The 15,858-nt window shown below is 48.7% G+C and overlaps 1 protein-coding gene across 1 annotated transcript in view; it reads left to right on the forward strand.

Moving 5' to 3' along the window:
• The first annotated feature begins 1,724 nt into the window (after positions 1-1,724).
• LOC142470156 (capping protein, Arp2/3 and myosin-I linker protein 2-like) overlaps positions 1,725-15,858 on the forward strand; it is a 154,497-nt gene continuing 140,363 nt past the window's right edge. The window contains exons 1-2 of the mRNA XM_075577110.1: positions 1,725-1,790; positions 13,245-13,519. Of these exons, the coding sequence (XP_075433225.1) occupies positions 1,730-1,790; positions 13,245-13,519 (336 nt within the window). The 5' untranslated portion in view covers positions 1,725-1,729. The remainder of the gene's footprint in view (positions 1,791-13,244; positions 13,520-15,858) is intronic.

Below are 15,858 nucleotides of genomic sequence, written 5' to 3' on the forward strand. Positions count from 1 at the left end.
CATCTCTTGCAAGCCCCAGGGATGTGGAGACAATCCCTGCAGGAGAACTCACTTCCACTCCTCCTGATTGATTGCACACCAGGCATAACAATAATAACAATTTTCTTGTAAAGCACTGACACTGTACTTGGCAGCGCTGTACTCGGCAGCACTGTACTCGGCAGCACTGTACTTGGCAGCGCATTCATGAGTCCCTTCCCAGACAAGTTTACACTCAATGATTTTGGTGCCTGAGGCACGGGTTGATAAAGTGACTTGCCCAAGGTCACACGCAGCCGACACTGGGAACCAGACTCTTGTGATGCACGGTTCTCAGAGTCCGTGCTTTTACTCACTGGGCCGCTCCTGAGTGAGTAGCCGTACATAATCTGTGCGGCAGGTAACTCCTCTTACTGACACTCCCAAAATCACAAGCTGACTCCTATGAGGTAAAAATTGGAGATTGAGGCCAACAAGCAAAACGCAGCTTGTAATTAATTTCCAGAGAAACAAACAAAGCCAAATCTTTGCTGTTAGCATGGTTACATTAACTTAAGGAAGCCACTTATATTGTTAAATTGTTCATACTGGGTTGTTTTGGGTCCGGCGGCTACTTGGGATGTCCCCTTTTTTAAATGACAATCTCAGGGCATCACAAGGGCCTGCAGCTATTATGACGTACTTGAAAAGGTCGTGACCCTTTTTTGCTCGTGTCTGGGGATCACGCTGCCCGCTCGCTGGTCTCCGGGAGAGGTCGCTGCGATATCACCGGCGGAGGAACAACCCCGGTCGTGTCATCGAGGGGCCGGGCTGCAGTTAACGCATCGTTAACCCCGCGTTATCTCGCTTCTCAAATTGAATAGGGGCGCTCTTTATTAACCCCGTGTCTGCCGGAAGGTCCAGCTATGCATTGCTCGCGAAAGGGTTAAAGGCGCAATGCGACGTAATGTCCACGTGATATAAAAGAGCGTGCCATTATTACTGCCCGCAATAAAAAAAATGATATATATATATATATATATCACCGACTGATTTATAAACAACTGCAGTTTTAACGCTGCTGCGTCAGGGTTGCAATTTCCTCTCCCAGAACCCCCTGCTTTGCTCAATCTGACTCTTTATTGGCTTGTCTCCTCCCAAGTGAGGGCATCGACCTCCTCAGCCTGGATTAAGAGCTTCGTCTGCCATTTTGTTCTATCCCAGGAGAGGGGATTTTCAGAGGATCAGCGGTTTAGTAATTTCCGCGGCAGATAAGTAGAGCCCTGAATGTGGAGGGGTGAACTTAACAATGTAAGAAAAGCAAATGGGTTCTTTTTGTTTTGTTTTTTACAGTATAGACAGCTGACCTTAGAAAGACTACATCAAAAAAAAATCTGTGTTTTAAAGTAGCAATTCCCCCACATTTTCACTATTTCATATTTTTTTTACAGAATGAGAACCAGGAGAAACTGGGCTGTGTTATGTCAAGGTCCGGGGGTCGCCCTCCCCTGACTTTTTGTAGGGCGCAGTAATCTTCCTGCCAAATTAAAGATGGCCGCATTATTCCCAGCATCCATTTGGGCCCGCAACACTGAGCCAGATTTGGCGGCCATTTTGGAATTCTATATTTAAAAAAAAATGATCAAAGTGGAACAAGTAACCGAGTTGGTGGGATCGCGGCTTTAGGGGGAAATAAGTAGAGGGCATTTTGTAACTTGAGGTGGAGGACAATTTTTTGCGACATTCCAAGCAAATTTCGTGTTTTTTCAAAATGGCCATACGAAGAAAAAATAAAACCCTACGAAGCATCAGACCGACCCCCGCGCTGAGAGGTAAGACATGGATTGTAATGTCGTGTTCTGTGCCGCGCACTCTGGTTTTTAGTCATTTTATTTTGTTTGTTAACCCTTTCGCTGCTGGGGCAGCCTGAAATGTTGGCGCGTGTCTTAGAGCAGGAGCGGCCAACGCCAGTCCTCAGGGGCCACCAACATGTCAGGTTTTACGGATATCTCTGCTTCAGCACAGGTGGCTCAATCAGTTGGTTAGTCGTTGACTGCACCACCTTTGCTGAAGCAGGGATATCCTGAACACCTGACCTGTTAGTGGCCCTTGAGGACTGGAGTTGGCCGCTCCTACTCTCAGCGTAAAAAAAGAGGCAGCCTCGTTTATACTGAGTGAGAGTTTCATAATCTTAATAAAAGTAATTTTGGGACAATATAAGGCTCAGTACAGTCACATGTCATGAAATACTATCTATCTATCTATCTATCTATCTATCTATCTATCTATCTATCTATCTATCTATCTATCTATCTATCTATCTATCTACCTGTGTATATCTTTATATCTATCTATATATCTATCAATTAACCTGTGTATAATCTATCTCTCTATCAATTCATCTGTGTATATCTCTCTATCAATCAATTAACCTGTGTATATCAATCAATTAATCATGCCGACTCTCATAGGCATCTCAATGATCAAAATCACTACGTTTGCCTTGAAATGCCATCTTTTTCTTGTCCAGAATCCCCAAATCTCCCCGTTTTTCTGTTTTAGGAGGTTGCCATCTGTGTGTGTCTCTCTCTCTCTATCTCTCTCTATCTCTCTCTCTATCTCTCTCTCTCTCTCTCTCTCTCTCTCTCTCTCTCTCTCTCTCTCTCTCTCTCTCTCTCTCTCTCTCTCTCTCTCTCTCTCTCTCTCTCTCTCTCTCTCTCTCTCTCTATCTCTCTCTCTATCCCTATCTCTCTCTATCTCTCTCTCTATCTCTATCTCTATCTCTATCTCTCTCTCTCTCTCTCTCTATCTCTATCTCTATCTCTATCTCTCTCTATCTCTCTCTATCTCTCTCTATCTCTCTATCTCTCTCTATCTCTCTCTATCTCTCTATCTCTCTATCTCTCTCTATCTTCCTCTCTCTCTATCTTCCTCTCTCTCTCTATCTTCCTCTCTCTCTCTATCTTCCTCTCTCTCTCTATCTTCCTCTCTCTCTATCTTCCTCTCTCTCTATCTTCCTCTCTCTCTCACACCTAGCAGTAGCTTGTCAGTATACCATGACATTGCTTTATTTGCTGGACAAATGACTTGAACAGTCCCACGGATGTCTGTGCACAAAGGCAGCGTGGCCGGCACTGAGCGAGCGCTCTCCCGGGACGCAGGCTGGCTGGCTGGCCCTAAATGTGCAAAAACACCCCATCAATATTTCAGGAACACGCCGCACTCACATCCGCTCCATGAATATTCCATTCCCACGTCTGAACATCGCGCCTGCGACGGGCGTCCTGATCTGCCTGCGCTGCGCCTCTCAATCCCACAGCAGAGCTTACAATCTAAATGTAGGCACAGGGAAATAAAGGTCCATATTTCCTAAGGGGGGCTTTTGTGTAAGGCACCTTCCCAGCGTTGGAAAACGCATGGTGGCCCATTTACTTGAATGAGTTGTAAGGGGCCATTTTTGCTGGAAGGGGCTTACAGAGTAGCATTGCTTAGTAAATATGGCGCATGTGTCTTATGGAAATAGCACCACTTAGTGAATATGGGCAGAGATCCTCTGGTAGGGGATAATGCGGTTTAAAAAGTAGTGCTCGTGATTAAAAAGAAAAATCAACATTTTGTACACATGACAAAAAATGTTGAACCTCAATTTAGAAATAATTACAGTATACAATATTTATTCTATAAAAACAGAGTATCTGTGTTTGAACTGTTTATCAGTGTGTTTGTGTGTGTGTATCACTGTCTTTGTGTGTATCAGCGTATTTGTGTGTATCACTGTCTTTTTGTGTATCAGTGTGTTTGTGTGTATCACTGTCTTATGTGTATCAGCGTGTTTGTGTGTATCACTGTCTGTGTGTGTTTCAGTTTGTGTGCATCAGTGTGTCTGTATGTGTATCAGTGTGTCTGTATGTGAATCAGTGTGTCTGTATGTGAATCAGTGTGTCTGTATGTGTATCAGTATGTATGTGTATCAGTACGTCTGTATGTGTATCAGTGCGTCTGTATGTGTATCAGTGCGTCTGTATGTGTATCAGTGTGCCTGTATGTGTATCAGTGCATCTTTGTGTGTTTCCGTGTCCGTGTGTATCAGTGTGTTTCACTGTGTGTGTTTCAGTGTGTCTGTGTATCAGTGTCTTTGTGTCTGTGTTTGTATATCAGTGTGTCTGTGTGTGTATCAGTATGTCTGTGTGTGTATCCCTATCGATGTATATGAGTATGTCTGTGTATGTATCAGTGTTTCTATGTGTGTCCATCAGTGTGCATCAGTGTCTGCATGTGTGTATCAGTGTGTCTGTATGTGTGTTTCAGTGTCTGTGTATCAGTATTTGTGTGTTTCCTTGTCTGTGTGTCTATGTGTGTGTATCGGTGTGTCTGTGTGTGTTTTCTTGTGTGTGTGTGTGTGTGTCTCTGTGTCTGTATCAGAGATTGACTACTATGTGTGCATCAGTGTGTCTGTATGTATATCAGTGTGTTAGTGAATTTGTGCAGGGGTTAAAGAGCATCAGGTGTCCACATTAGGTGTCAGCAGCTAACAACCGCGACCGGCGGAGCCCTGAGGTTTGTGTGGCGGGGGTAGTATCACTGGCTGTTGACCGGGGAGTGGGGGAGCCCGGCAGAGGGAGAGGCCCAGCAGGCTAAGGAGTCGGCAACACATCACTGTGTCCCAAAAGCACACTGATTCAGGAGATATCATTCAGCCCGGATATCCTGGTACTTCGGGGATACAAAATGGTCACCGATGAGCCAATCAATAAGGGGACATCTATTTATGCATAAGGGGAACTTTGCAAAAAAGGAACGTCAAACACCCAGCATCCAGCATCACAGGCGCTGGGGCAGAACGTGTCATTTTAATGGGATTTTTATCAGTTCGATTCCATCGAATTAAATGAGGCGCTGATACCAAATATCAGTGGGACTGACTCAAACAATCAGTACAAAAAGGGACCTGCCCATTAGTTATTAGGTATTGTACAGGACTTTGAACACATGTATACCGGGATCATTCACTTGGTAACACACAGTAGTGGAATAAAAATGAGGTTTATGCGGCTAAACCCGCGTACACACAGTGAAATACAAAGATACAGGTAAAATACACACTTACTGGGGCGCTGGGGGTGAAATCTGGGCTAAAATAGGTACAGGGTGCCTGCTTCGGAAGGCTTACCCTGACCGGGAATTCACCCGGCTTCCTAGTCCTCTTTTCGGCCAAAAACCTTAGCTACGTTCTAAAATGAGAACCTGGACCTCGCCTCTGACTTAGTCTCTGCAGGGCAGGCGTTCTTAGCTCCTAAAATGAAGCCGGTTGCTCTGTTATTCGTAACAGAGCAACATTTGAGAAGCCGCCTTTGCATCACTGGCCCGAGTCACAGGATCGCCTGGTTCTCTGACAGGGGCTTCGCCTTACATACCTTCCGCTGTTCTATGTTCAGCATGGAGGTAGGAGGAGCGACCAATCAGAGCGTGGGAATTCCTCCCCGCCAGCCAATAGGAATAAGGGCTTGTCCTTTGGCTGACGTCAGAGGAGGGGGCGTGCCAAGCCGGCTCAGGATGCCCCATGGGCGGGACATATGAATTGACCAATGGGAAATGCGCTGACATTCTGCAGCTTCCCCCAGTCAACCCATTGCCACCTACTGGACAGGCTCCACTGAGTCTGGCAAACCAGAGGGTCCTCCCTACAGGGCGCCTCTGTTCTCCGGACTCAGTACTCCGCCCTGCCCCGGCCACTTAGTATCCCGACACCTCTCAACATCCCGTCTCCTCTTTGAACTACGAGGCGTATCCAGACTTCCCGGCACATATGTGGATGCCCGAGCTGACTGAATAGACATTTATAGTAAAAGCACCAAACATTATAAACCATATTTCAATAAAGTACGGACCTTGGGGCACCTTATATTTATAAGGGAAATGGATCTAGGATATCTGGGCTCGAAAACCAGGCGCCTGGGGGACATTGGGCAGCCCCGGTGTAATTCCACCCGCGCACGGCGAATCACGCCTGCACGCCGGGGACCATTAGGGGACTACCGGTATCTTTGGTCCCCGAAATCCTGCAAACAAAATAATTGCATTTCCACCCAAATACCTCACATAAAACTAACACACAAGAAGTTTCACGTTTCTGGGGCAAAGGGACATGTACACAGGATAAGCAGGGGTCACTTTATTGTTACATGTATCATCGCTGGCTTATGGTACTAGGTGTCTGCCAGGGACCCCGCAGTCTCAGGGGTAACCAGATGGGCTGAACCTTTATTGTATACCCTGGCTACCCCCTCACTGTCACAGGTAATTCTATAAAAAAACAAAAACATTCACAATAGCAGCCGAGAAAACACAAATATTGTGCATCTGTATTTCTTTGAAACGAAGACGGTCGATTTGATAGAGGGCTGGGCGATGGGGTGAGAACGATGTCACCTGCACGCCCACTTTATATATTTAATTAGTGTAGGCTGGGGTCACTGAATACAGTGCAATGTGCGAGCAGGGAAGGCATCCGTATATTGTATGGCATAATAATATATTTTCTTATATACCAGGGGCGGCCGACTCCAGTCCTCAAGGGCCAGCAATGGGTCAGGGTTTCAGGATATTCCTGCTTCAGCACAAGGGGCTCAATCAGTCTCTGCTTCAGCACAGGTGGCTCAATCCTTGGCTCAGTCTGAGCCACCTGTGCTGAAGCAGGGATATCCTGAAAACCTGACCTGTTGCTGACTGGCGTCGGCTGCCCATGCTGTATACTGTAGTGATACAGTGTATACCAATGCACTTTGACTCATAGATGATACAATCTCATTAGGTACCTTAGACACAGGGAGATAAATGGCCATGTACTGTATATACGAAGCAGTGCTGCTCCATAACGCGCCTTCCAGGGCGGTTTAGTAAATACGCCCACGGTTTGAGGCGTTTTCTGGCCCCGGCAGGGGTGTCTTAAAATAACAGCTCCTCCTGCTCAGGTTTTTTAATACATGGGTGGGAAATCAGGGGGTCTTAAGGGACCCACTTGGCGAAGGTGTCACCGGTAGCTTCCCCTCCAGGGGAAACAAAATGGTGGTTTAAATCTCCCATGTTACATGGGCCTATAGGTAACTGCAACGTCCTCCGTCGCAGTATCCTGTTGGGCTGCTTGATGTGGGAGATTTGGAGACCAGGACGTAACCGGCGGTGGTTTCCGTGGTTGGTATCTAAGAAACCAGGCATTCCCAAAATAACGAAAGGTATATATTTTTTACCAGGTACTCAGACAAGTTAGAGTGAGTAACAAAGTGACACGAGCACATTCACAGATCCCTGGCAGGTCCCTAGATCTGCCTTACCCCATACTCACACAGCATACAGTCCTGCCACTGCAGCCAAGGATTCTGGGTAATGGCATGCAAATGAGCACTAGTACGTGTCACTTTTCCACTTTAAAAGTATACTTCTGTTTCAAACCGCTTCAAACAGCTTTTAAAGCAAAGCCTGGGTCACAGGAGTGCTGCTAAAACAGGCCGCCCCAAATCCCTCCTCCTAAGTATATGTCTGCCTTGGAGAAGCGACACATGCTTGTTGCGAAATGCATAGGAGGAGGGATTTGGAGGAGTTCTGTCCCTTAGGCCGCGCTCATTGTGCCGGCGACGGTCACAGCGACGCGTCGTCGTGTCAAAACAAATGTATTGACGCCGTCACGTGTGCTTATAGTGAGAGTGGCGCGACGGATTGGTCACGATCGCTGGAAGCCACTTCAGTTTGATTTGTCCAGCGACCGCAGAGTGACGTCAGCGACACCATTGCGTTGCCGGCGCTATAAGTGCGGCCTTAGAATTTCCATAGGAAGGCGCGGAGCACACAGGAGTGACGTCAGCTCCAGCTCGTGAATCCCTCCGGCCGGCACCACGGGCTCACACACGCGCTTCGCACACGCAGAGAAGCTCATACTATTTATGTTCTGTGTAAGTGCATTTCCTGTAATAAATTGTTTAACAGTCTGCGCTTATGTCTTTTAGATTTGTGAATGTATGTGTGTGTATATATGTGTATACTGTATATGGATGTATATATATATAGAGATATATATATATATATATATATATATATATATATATATATATATATATATATATATATATATATATATTAAAGCGTACCAAACCAGAGGTGTAAAGAAGTGAGTACAGCACCCGGATGTAAGTGTCAGAGTATATTTTGAATTACAAATATAGCCAACAGTCCATATAAAGAGGGGTACAGGAGGAGTGGGGGTGCTATACATACAAAACATACATTACTATAATGTAATATTTTTATAAACCTAGAGGGGAGCTGCAGCCCCCCTACACCCCTCACACACCCCAACTTCCAGCTCCCATGTATGTATGTGTGTGTATATATATCGGCGTGTGGCGGAGGTGCAGTATATCGATGTGTGGCGGAGGTGCAGTATATCGGCGTGTGGCGGAGGTGCAGTGTATCGGCGTGTGGCGGATGTGCAGTATATCGGCGTGTGGCGGAGGTGCCGTATATCGGCATGTGGCGGAGGTGCAGTATATCGGCGTGTGGCGGAGGTGCAGTATATCGGCGTGTGGCGGAGGTGCAGTATATCGACGTGTGGCGGAGGTGCAGTATATCGGCGTGTGGCGGAGGTGCCGTATATCGGCATGTGGCGGAGGTGCAGTATATCGGCGTGTGGCGGAGGTGCAGTATATCGGCGTGTGGCGGAGGTGCAGTATATCGACGTGTGGCGGAGGTGCAGTATATCGGCGTGTGGCGGAGGTGCAGTATATCGGCGTGTGGCGGAGGTGCAGTATATCGGCGTGTGGCGGAGGTGCAGTATATCGGCGTGTGGCGGAGGTGCAGTATATCGGCGTGTGGCGGAGGTGCAGTATATCGGCGTGTGGCGGAGGTGCCGTATATCGGCGTGTGGCGGAGGTGCAGTATATCGGCGTGTGGCGGAGGTGCAGTATATCGGCGTGTGGCGGAGGTGCAGTATATCGGCGTGTGGCGAGGTGCAGTATATCGGCGTGTGGCGGAGGTGCAGTATATCGGCGTGTGGCGGAGGTGCAGTATATCGGCGTGTGGCGGAGGTGCAGTATATCGGCGTGTGGCGGAGGTGCAGTATATCGGCGTGTGGCGGAGGTGCAGTATATCGGCGTGTGGCGGAGGTGCAGTATATCGGCGTGTGGCGGAGGTGCAGTATCTCGGCGTGTGGCGGAGGTGCAGTATATCGGCGTGTGGCGGAGGTGCAGTATATCGGCGTGTGGCAGAAGTGCAGTATATCGGCGTGTGGCGGAGGTGCAGTATATCGGCGTGTGGCGGAGGTGCACTATATCGGCGTGTGGCGGAGGTGCAGTATATCGGCGTGTGGCAGAGGTGTAGTATATCGGCGTGTTTTGGAGGTGCAGTATATCGGCGTGTTTTGGAGGTGCAGTATATCGGCGTGTGGCTGAGGTGTAGTATATCGGCGTGTGGCGGAGGTGCAGTGTATCGGCGTGTGGCGGAGGTGCAGTATATCGGCGTGTGGCGGAGGTGCAGTATATCGGCGTGTGGCGGAGGTGCAGTATATCGGCGTGTGGCGGAGGTGCAGTATATCGGCGTGTGGCGGAGGTGCAGTATATCGGCGTGTGGCGGAGGTGCAGTATATCGGCGTGTGGCGGAGGTGCAGTATATCGGCGTGAGGCGGAGGTGCAGTATATCGGCGTGTGGCGGAGGTGCAGTATATCGGCGTTTGGCGGAGGTGCAGTATATCGGCGTGTGGCGGAGGTGCAGTATATCGGCGTGTGGCGGAGGTGCAGTATATCGGCGTGTGGCGGAGGTGCAGTGTATCGGCGTGTGGCGGAGGTGCCGTGTATCGGCGTGTGGCGGAGGTGCAGTATATCGGCGTGTGGCGGAGGTGCAGTATATCGGCGTGTGGCGGAGGTGCAGTATATCGGCGTGTGGCGGAGGTGCAGTATATCGGCGTGTGGCGGAGGTGCCGTATATCGGCGTGTGGCGGAGGTGCAGTATATCGGCGTGTGGCGGATGTGCAGTATATCGGCGTGTGGCGGAGGTGCCGTATATCGGCGTGTGGCGGAGGTGCAGTATATCGGCGTGTGGCGGAGGTGCAGTATATCGGCGTGTGGCGGAGGTGCCGTATATCGGCGTGTGGCGGAGGTGCAGTATATCGGCGTGTGGCGGAGGTGCAGTATATCGGCGTGTGGCGGAGGTGCAGTATATCGGCGTGTGGCGGAGGTGCAGTATATCGGCGTGTGGCGGAGGTGCAGTATATCGGCGTGTGGCGGAGGTGCAGTATATCGGCGTGTGGCGGAGGTGCAGTATATCGGCGTGTGGCGGAGGTGCAGTATATCGGCGTGTGGCGGAGGTGCCGTATATCGGCGTGTGGCGGAGGTGCAGTATATCGGCGTGTGGCGGAGGTGCAGTATATCGGCGTGTGGCGGAGGTGCAGTATCTCGGCATGTGGCGGAGGTGCAGTATATCGGCGTATGGCGGAGGTGCAGTATATCGGCGTATGGCGGAGGTGCAGTATATCGGCGTGTGGCGGAGGTGCAGTATATCGGCGTATGGCGAAGGTGCAGTACAGATGCAGCGACCATTATTCGAACACTTCACGCGGTGTATACCTCGGAATACCCATGTCATGGCGCGTGATTTCTTCCAACCGTACCGCCGAGTGCAGAAAATGGCATTTTAGTGTTCTGGTTAAACACCTGAAAGTGACACAGTAGCACAGTACTGCACACATTACAATTTATTCATTTCATTTCAATTCTAAGTAATCAACCTCATCTCTGTCCCCTCCTCATCCTCTTTTCCCCCTCTCCCCCGCCATCTCTCTCCCTTCCCTCCTCCTCTCCTCCCCCTCATCTCTCTCCCCCCCCACCTAATCTCTCTCCCTTCCCTCATTTCTCTCCCTCCTCTCACTTTCCTTTAATACCGTATGGTGTCCCTAATTCTTTCCGCCTCTCTCCCTCTCCAGCGTTCTTACTTTCTCCTCACGTGCCAACTGACGTCCTCTCTTTCTTTCTGCGTCTGCTTTCTGTGTAAACTTTATAGCGTTCTGACTCTCTTTATCTGCCACCAGGCTGTGTGCATTATGATGTCACCAGATACATAGGCCCTGTGGTAGCACAGGTGACGAGCTGTCGCATGAAAAGTCCCGATAAGTGACGGGAATGGGGCTTCTCCTGCGATAGCGCGTCATCTGCTCTTATCACACCTTATAGAATAAGGGTCCTAGCTTACCAGGTTCAACACCCAGTGGCTGACTTGCTTAGAGAAATTGTAATAACTCATACAATTAAAATAGAATATATCCAAACACAGACAAACAATACAGTGACACTGACAATAGCATTGAGTGTGTAGTAGGGGAACCTGGTTCAATCCCCAGTGTCAGCTCCTTGTGACCTTGGGCAAGTCACTTTATCTCCCTGTGCCTCAGGCGACAAAAATATAGATTGGGCAGGGACTGTGTGTGACATTCCTGCATTCTGCGCACTGTACTTTAAGTTTGACGCACTTTGCATTTCATTGGGAGAGAAGCGTTATATGAAATACAGTTGTTATTATTAACCATCATGCACCATTTAGTCACAATGTTTTAAGAGGTGTCCAAATGCATAGGAAACAGACAAACACATTTCCAAAATATATAGGATATAACGGATGGATAGAGCTATTTTCTTGGGATTATATGTTCTTCAAAGAAGCAAAGTTTTCATAATAACAGAAACATGTCTTCAAAATACAGCTGCAATTTGTGATACTCAATAAAGTCTTTGAGGTCGTGATATGGCTTTTCAAATTGCAAAAAGGTGACACTGAATTAAGTGATTTAAAAAAACATGTATGAACGATTAGTGTCATGTTATTTATATTAGCGATACTGTGAAAATAATAAACACTTTGAACACCGTTATATTGAAACATCCGCGCTGCGTCCAACACATTTTTGGCCGCTGAGTTCTGCGCTTGCACATGATGACGCAGGTGGAGAAATTCCCGGCTGGTACATTGGCGCACGCGCAACTGCAATTTGTATGGAGATTTCCGTGCGCCAATTCTGCATTAAATAATAAGTCAGTTTGCCGTGCTCCGCACGTAATCCCCCGTGTGTAATATAACATAGCACAGGCAGCCCCCTCCCTCTCTCCCCTTATATACCTCTCTCCCCTTATATATACTGCCCCCCATGTAAGGGCAGGGTGGGTTTAGGGCAGGGTGGGATTAGGGCAGGGTGGGATTAGGGCAGGGTGGGATTAGGGCAGGGTGGGTTTAGGGCAGGGTGGGTTTAGGGCAGGGTGGGATATGGGCACGGTGGGATTAGGGCAGGGTGGGATTACGGCAGGGTGGGATTAGGGCAGGGTGGGATTAGGGCAGCGTGGGTTTAGGGCAGGGTGGGTTTAGGGCAGGGTGGGATTAGGGCAGGATGGGATTAGGGCAGGGTGGGTTTAGGGCAGGGTGGGTTTAGGGCAGGGTGGGTTTAGTTCAGGGTGGGATTAGGGCAGGGTGGGATTAGGGCAGGGTGGGATATGGGCAGGGTGGGATTAGGGCAGAGGAAACACCTGATTCACAAACATGTCCCCTATCCGGAGAAAGCTGGTTATACCGCCATTAACCATTTAATACCTCTATCACACTTAGCAATGAAGTGGAGCAGGGGTTGCGGCCAACTCCAGGCCCTCAGGAGGCACCAACAGGTCAGGTTTTTCAGGATATCCCTGCTTCAGCACAGTTGGCTCAATCTTTGACTCAACCACCTGTGCTGAAACAGGGATATCCTGAAAACCTGTCCTGTTGGTAGCTCTTGAGGACTGGAGTTGGCCGCCCCCTGCAGTGGAGGCACTCAGTCATTTAACGGCTTGTTTAATGAGTGCGTCCCAAAGCTCCATATCTATTTCATACTTGTTAAAGTAAAAAAAGAAAGAAAAAAAGCCCCGTGGCAGATTTCCCAGAATACCCCAATGACAGGCTGCGTCTAATTACGTTAAGCGCAGCAACGGCGCCCTCGCTTTCTGTCCTTTGAAAAATTGTGGTGGCGGCGGCCATATTTAAAAATCCCCCCCCCCCCCCCCGCAACTCCCTCCAAACAAATGTAAACGTGTCCCTATTATCTGGGAGGACGATAGAAAAGATAGAACATAGAAAAGGGAAAATACACTAATGATCATTATAATAATAATAATAAAAGGTTTTCGTTCGCAATGCGTGGCAGAGCCAGTCGGGGAAGCCGAGGGGTTAATGACGGTGGGAACGACAGACCCTCCCATCCCTAATAACTGTGCCTTGTCTCTAAGGACCGTGTGAGCTGGATGGGGATGCTTCAGCAGACGGTAAGGAGGTTGGTGCAGGCCAGACGCTGCTGCTGCTGCCTCTCAGCTGTGCTCCTGCAAGGCCACTCCCTGTTTCCATAAAGGATGCTGAGGGCAGAGGCAGCCTGCATCCATCCTCCCAGCCTGCATGCACACAGCACCTTATGGACCTACCAACGGAGGGTGAGAAACTGCACCACTACACCCGTGAGAGACCCAGACCCAACAGGAGAAGCTGCCAGCCTCCCAGGAAACCCAATGTAAGACGCTCCGTGTTATATAAGCCGGCATGCACAGGGGATGTGCTACATGCACAGGCTGCCTTTAGCCATAATAAGCCTACATAAGCATGAGCTGCCTCCGTTCTCTGCAGCTGGTCTCAGGTTCCACATTATACGCCTGTAATTGTGCATGTTATCTCTGACACAGCCCTAGGAAGATCCTCTCCCCCACCCCCTGCCTGTTTTTCCTGTGTTTGAATCTTGTTTCCAGGGACCTGCAGCGAATCTGCATACCCACACTGCTCTCTTTCTGCCTTTCTTACCCGTAAACAGAATAGCAGAATTGCTGTTTCTTGTTTCCCTAACTAATGTTTTCAGTTGCGGTCCAAATGCACTATATAGAGAGAAGTTACCTAACGGCTTATCTGCTAATGTGCCCAGTTTACCTCTGATACGGTTTAATGGGCCTATGCTGCCTCAGCCACATGTATTGTGATATAGCACATTATTTCATTAACTATGTGCCAAAGATGTGCATTAATAGCAGTCATTATATGGATTCTGTTATCTGACTTATTCATTTACAGCTGGCAGAAAATCTGCATCATGTGTCCCAGCATTAGCGCACCTTTCATACCCCGTGATGTTACCCTGATGCTACCTACCTACCGGAAACACACGCTCGTTACCTTGAACACTTCGGCACTGCAGTGGCTTAACCCAGGGGGGCTCCACTACAGTTTTCAAGACCCTCCCAGCAGGTCAGGTTTTCAGGATATCCCTGCTTCAGCACAGGCCACTGATTGAGCCACCTGTGCTGAAGCAGGGATATCCTGAAGAACGGGGGAGGGGGAGTGTTTGAGGACTGGAGTTGAGCCCCCTGGGTTAACATGTATCAAACACTATTTGCAGACTCCTCGGTAACAATACGATAGCATTCTTTTTAACCCTTTGTTGTGCACGTTTAACACATTCATTGCCAGAGTTACAATATAGTGTGTGTATATATATATATATAGATCATACGATACCGGTTGCAACACGACATCAAGGGACAGCACGTAGGTAAGTAACTCATCAAGGGACAGCACGCAGGTAAGTAACTCATCAAGGGACAGCACGCAGGTAAGTAACTCATCAAGGGACAGCACGTAGGTAAGTAACTCATCAAGGGACAGCACGCAGGTAAGTAACTCATCAAGGGACAGCACGCAGGTAAGTAAATCATACATTTTCTATATTTGATAGAAGAGACAAAAACCGACGTTTCGGTCCCCCAGTGGGACCTTTCTCAAGGTGGTGCTATTAGAATATAGAAAATGTATGATTTACTTACCTGCGTGCTGTCCCTTGATGAGTTACTTACCTGCATGCTGTCCCTTGATGAGTTACTTACCTGCGTGCTGTCCCTTGATGAGTTACTTACCTGCGTGCTGTCCCTTGATGAGTTACTTACCTGCGTGCTGTCCCTTGATGAGTTACTTACCTGCGTGCTGTCCCTTGATGAGTTACTTACCTGCGTGCTGTCCCTTGATGAGTTACTTACCTGCGTGCTGTCCCTTGATGAGTTACTTACCTGCGTGCTGTCCCTTGATGAGTTACTTACCTGCGTGCTGTCCCTTGATGAGTTACTTACCTGCGTGCTGTCCCTTGATGAGTTACTTACCTGCGTGCAGTCCCTTGATGAGTTACTTACCTGCGTGCTGTCCCTTGATGAGTTACTTACCTGCGTGCAGTCCCTTGATGAGTTACTTACCTGCGTGCTGTCCCTTTATGAGTTACTTACCTGCGTGCTGTCCCTTGATGAGTTACTTACCTGCGTGCTGTCCCTTGATGAGTTACTTACCTGCGTGCTGTCCCTTGATGAGTTACTTACCTGCGTGCTGTCCCTTGATGAGTTACTTACCTGCGTGCTGTCCCTTGATGAGTTACTTACCTGCGTGCTGTCCCTTGATGAGTTACTTACCTGCGTGCTGTCCCTTGATGTCGTGTTGCAACCGATATCGTATGGTCTGTTATTGCTTTATGGGATAAGCACCAAAACTTATTTACTTGCAAATGGTGTGCCGGCTGTGCATTGGATTATATATATATATATTGTTGGCCTTTGACCCTCGCCCTGCCAGCGCGACAGTATCCTTATTTTCTTTGATGTCTGCGCGCGCATTGAAAGGGTTAATGTGTGTGTGTGTGTGTGTGTGTGTGTCGTTATTTACACAGCGCCCACTTTGTACTCAGCGCTTTACAAAAGAGACAACGCAGTACAGGGATTTATGATAGAATAAGCGCCACAAACTCAGACGATAGGAAAGGGAATTCCCTGGCCCGCAGAGCTCACACTCTAAGTGGTACGCTGGGAGACTTGCAGAGACAGCGGG

This window comes from Ascaphus truei, chromosome 19, assembly GCF_040206685.1.
Source record: "Ascaphus truei isolate aAscTru1 chromosome 19, aAscTru1.hap1, whole genome shotgun sequence".
Classification (NCBI taxonomy): Eukaryota; Metazoa; Chordata; class Amphibia; order Anura; family Ascaphidae; genus Ascaphus; species Ascaphus truei.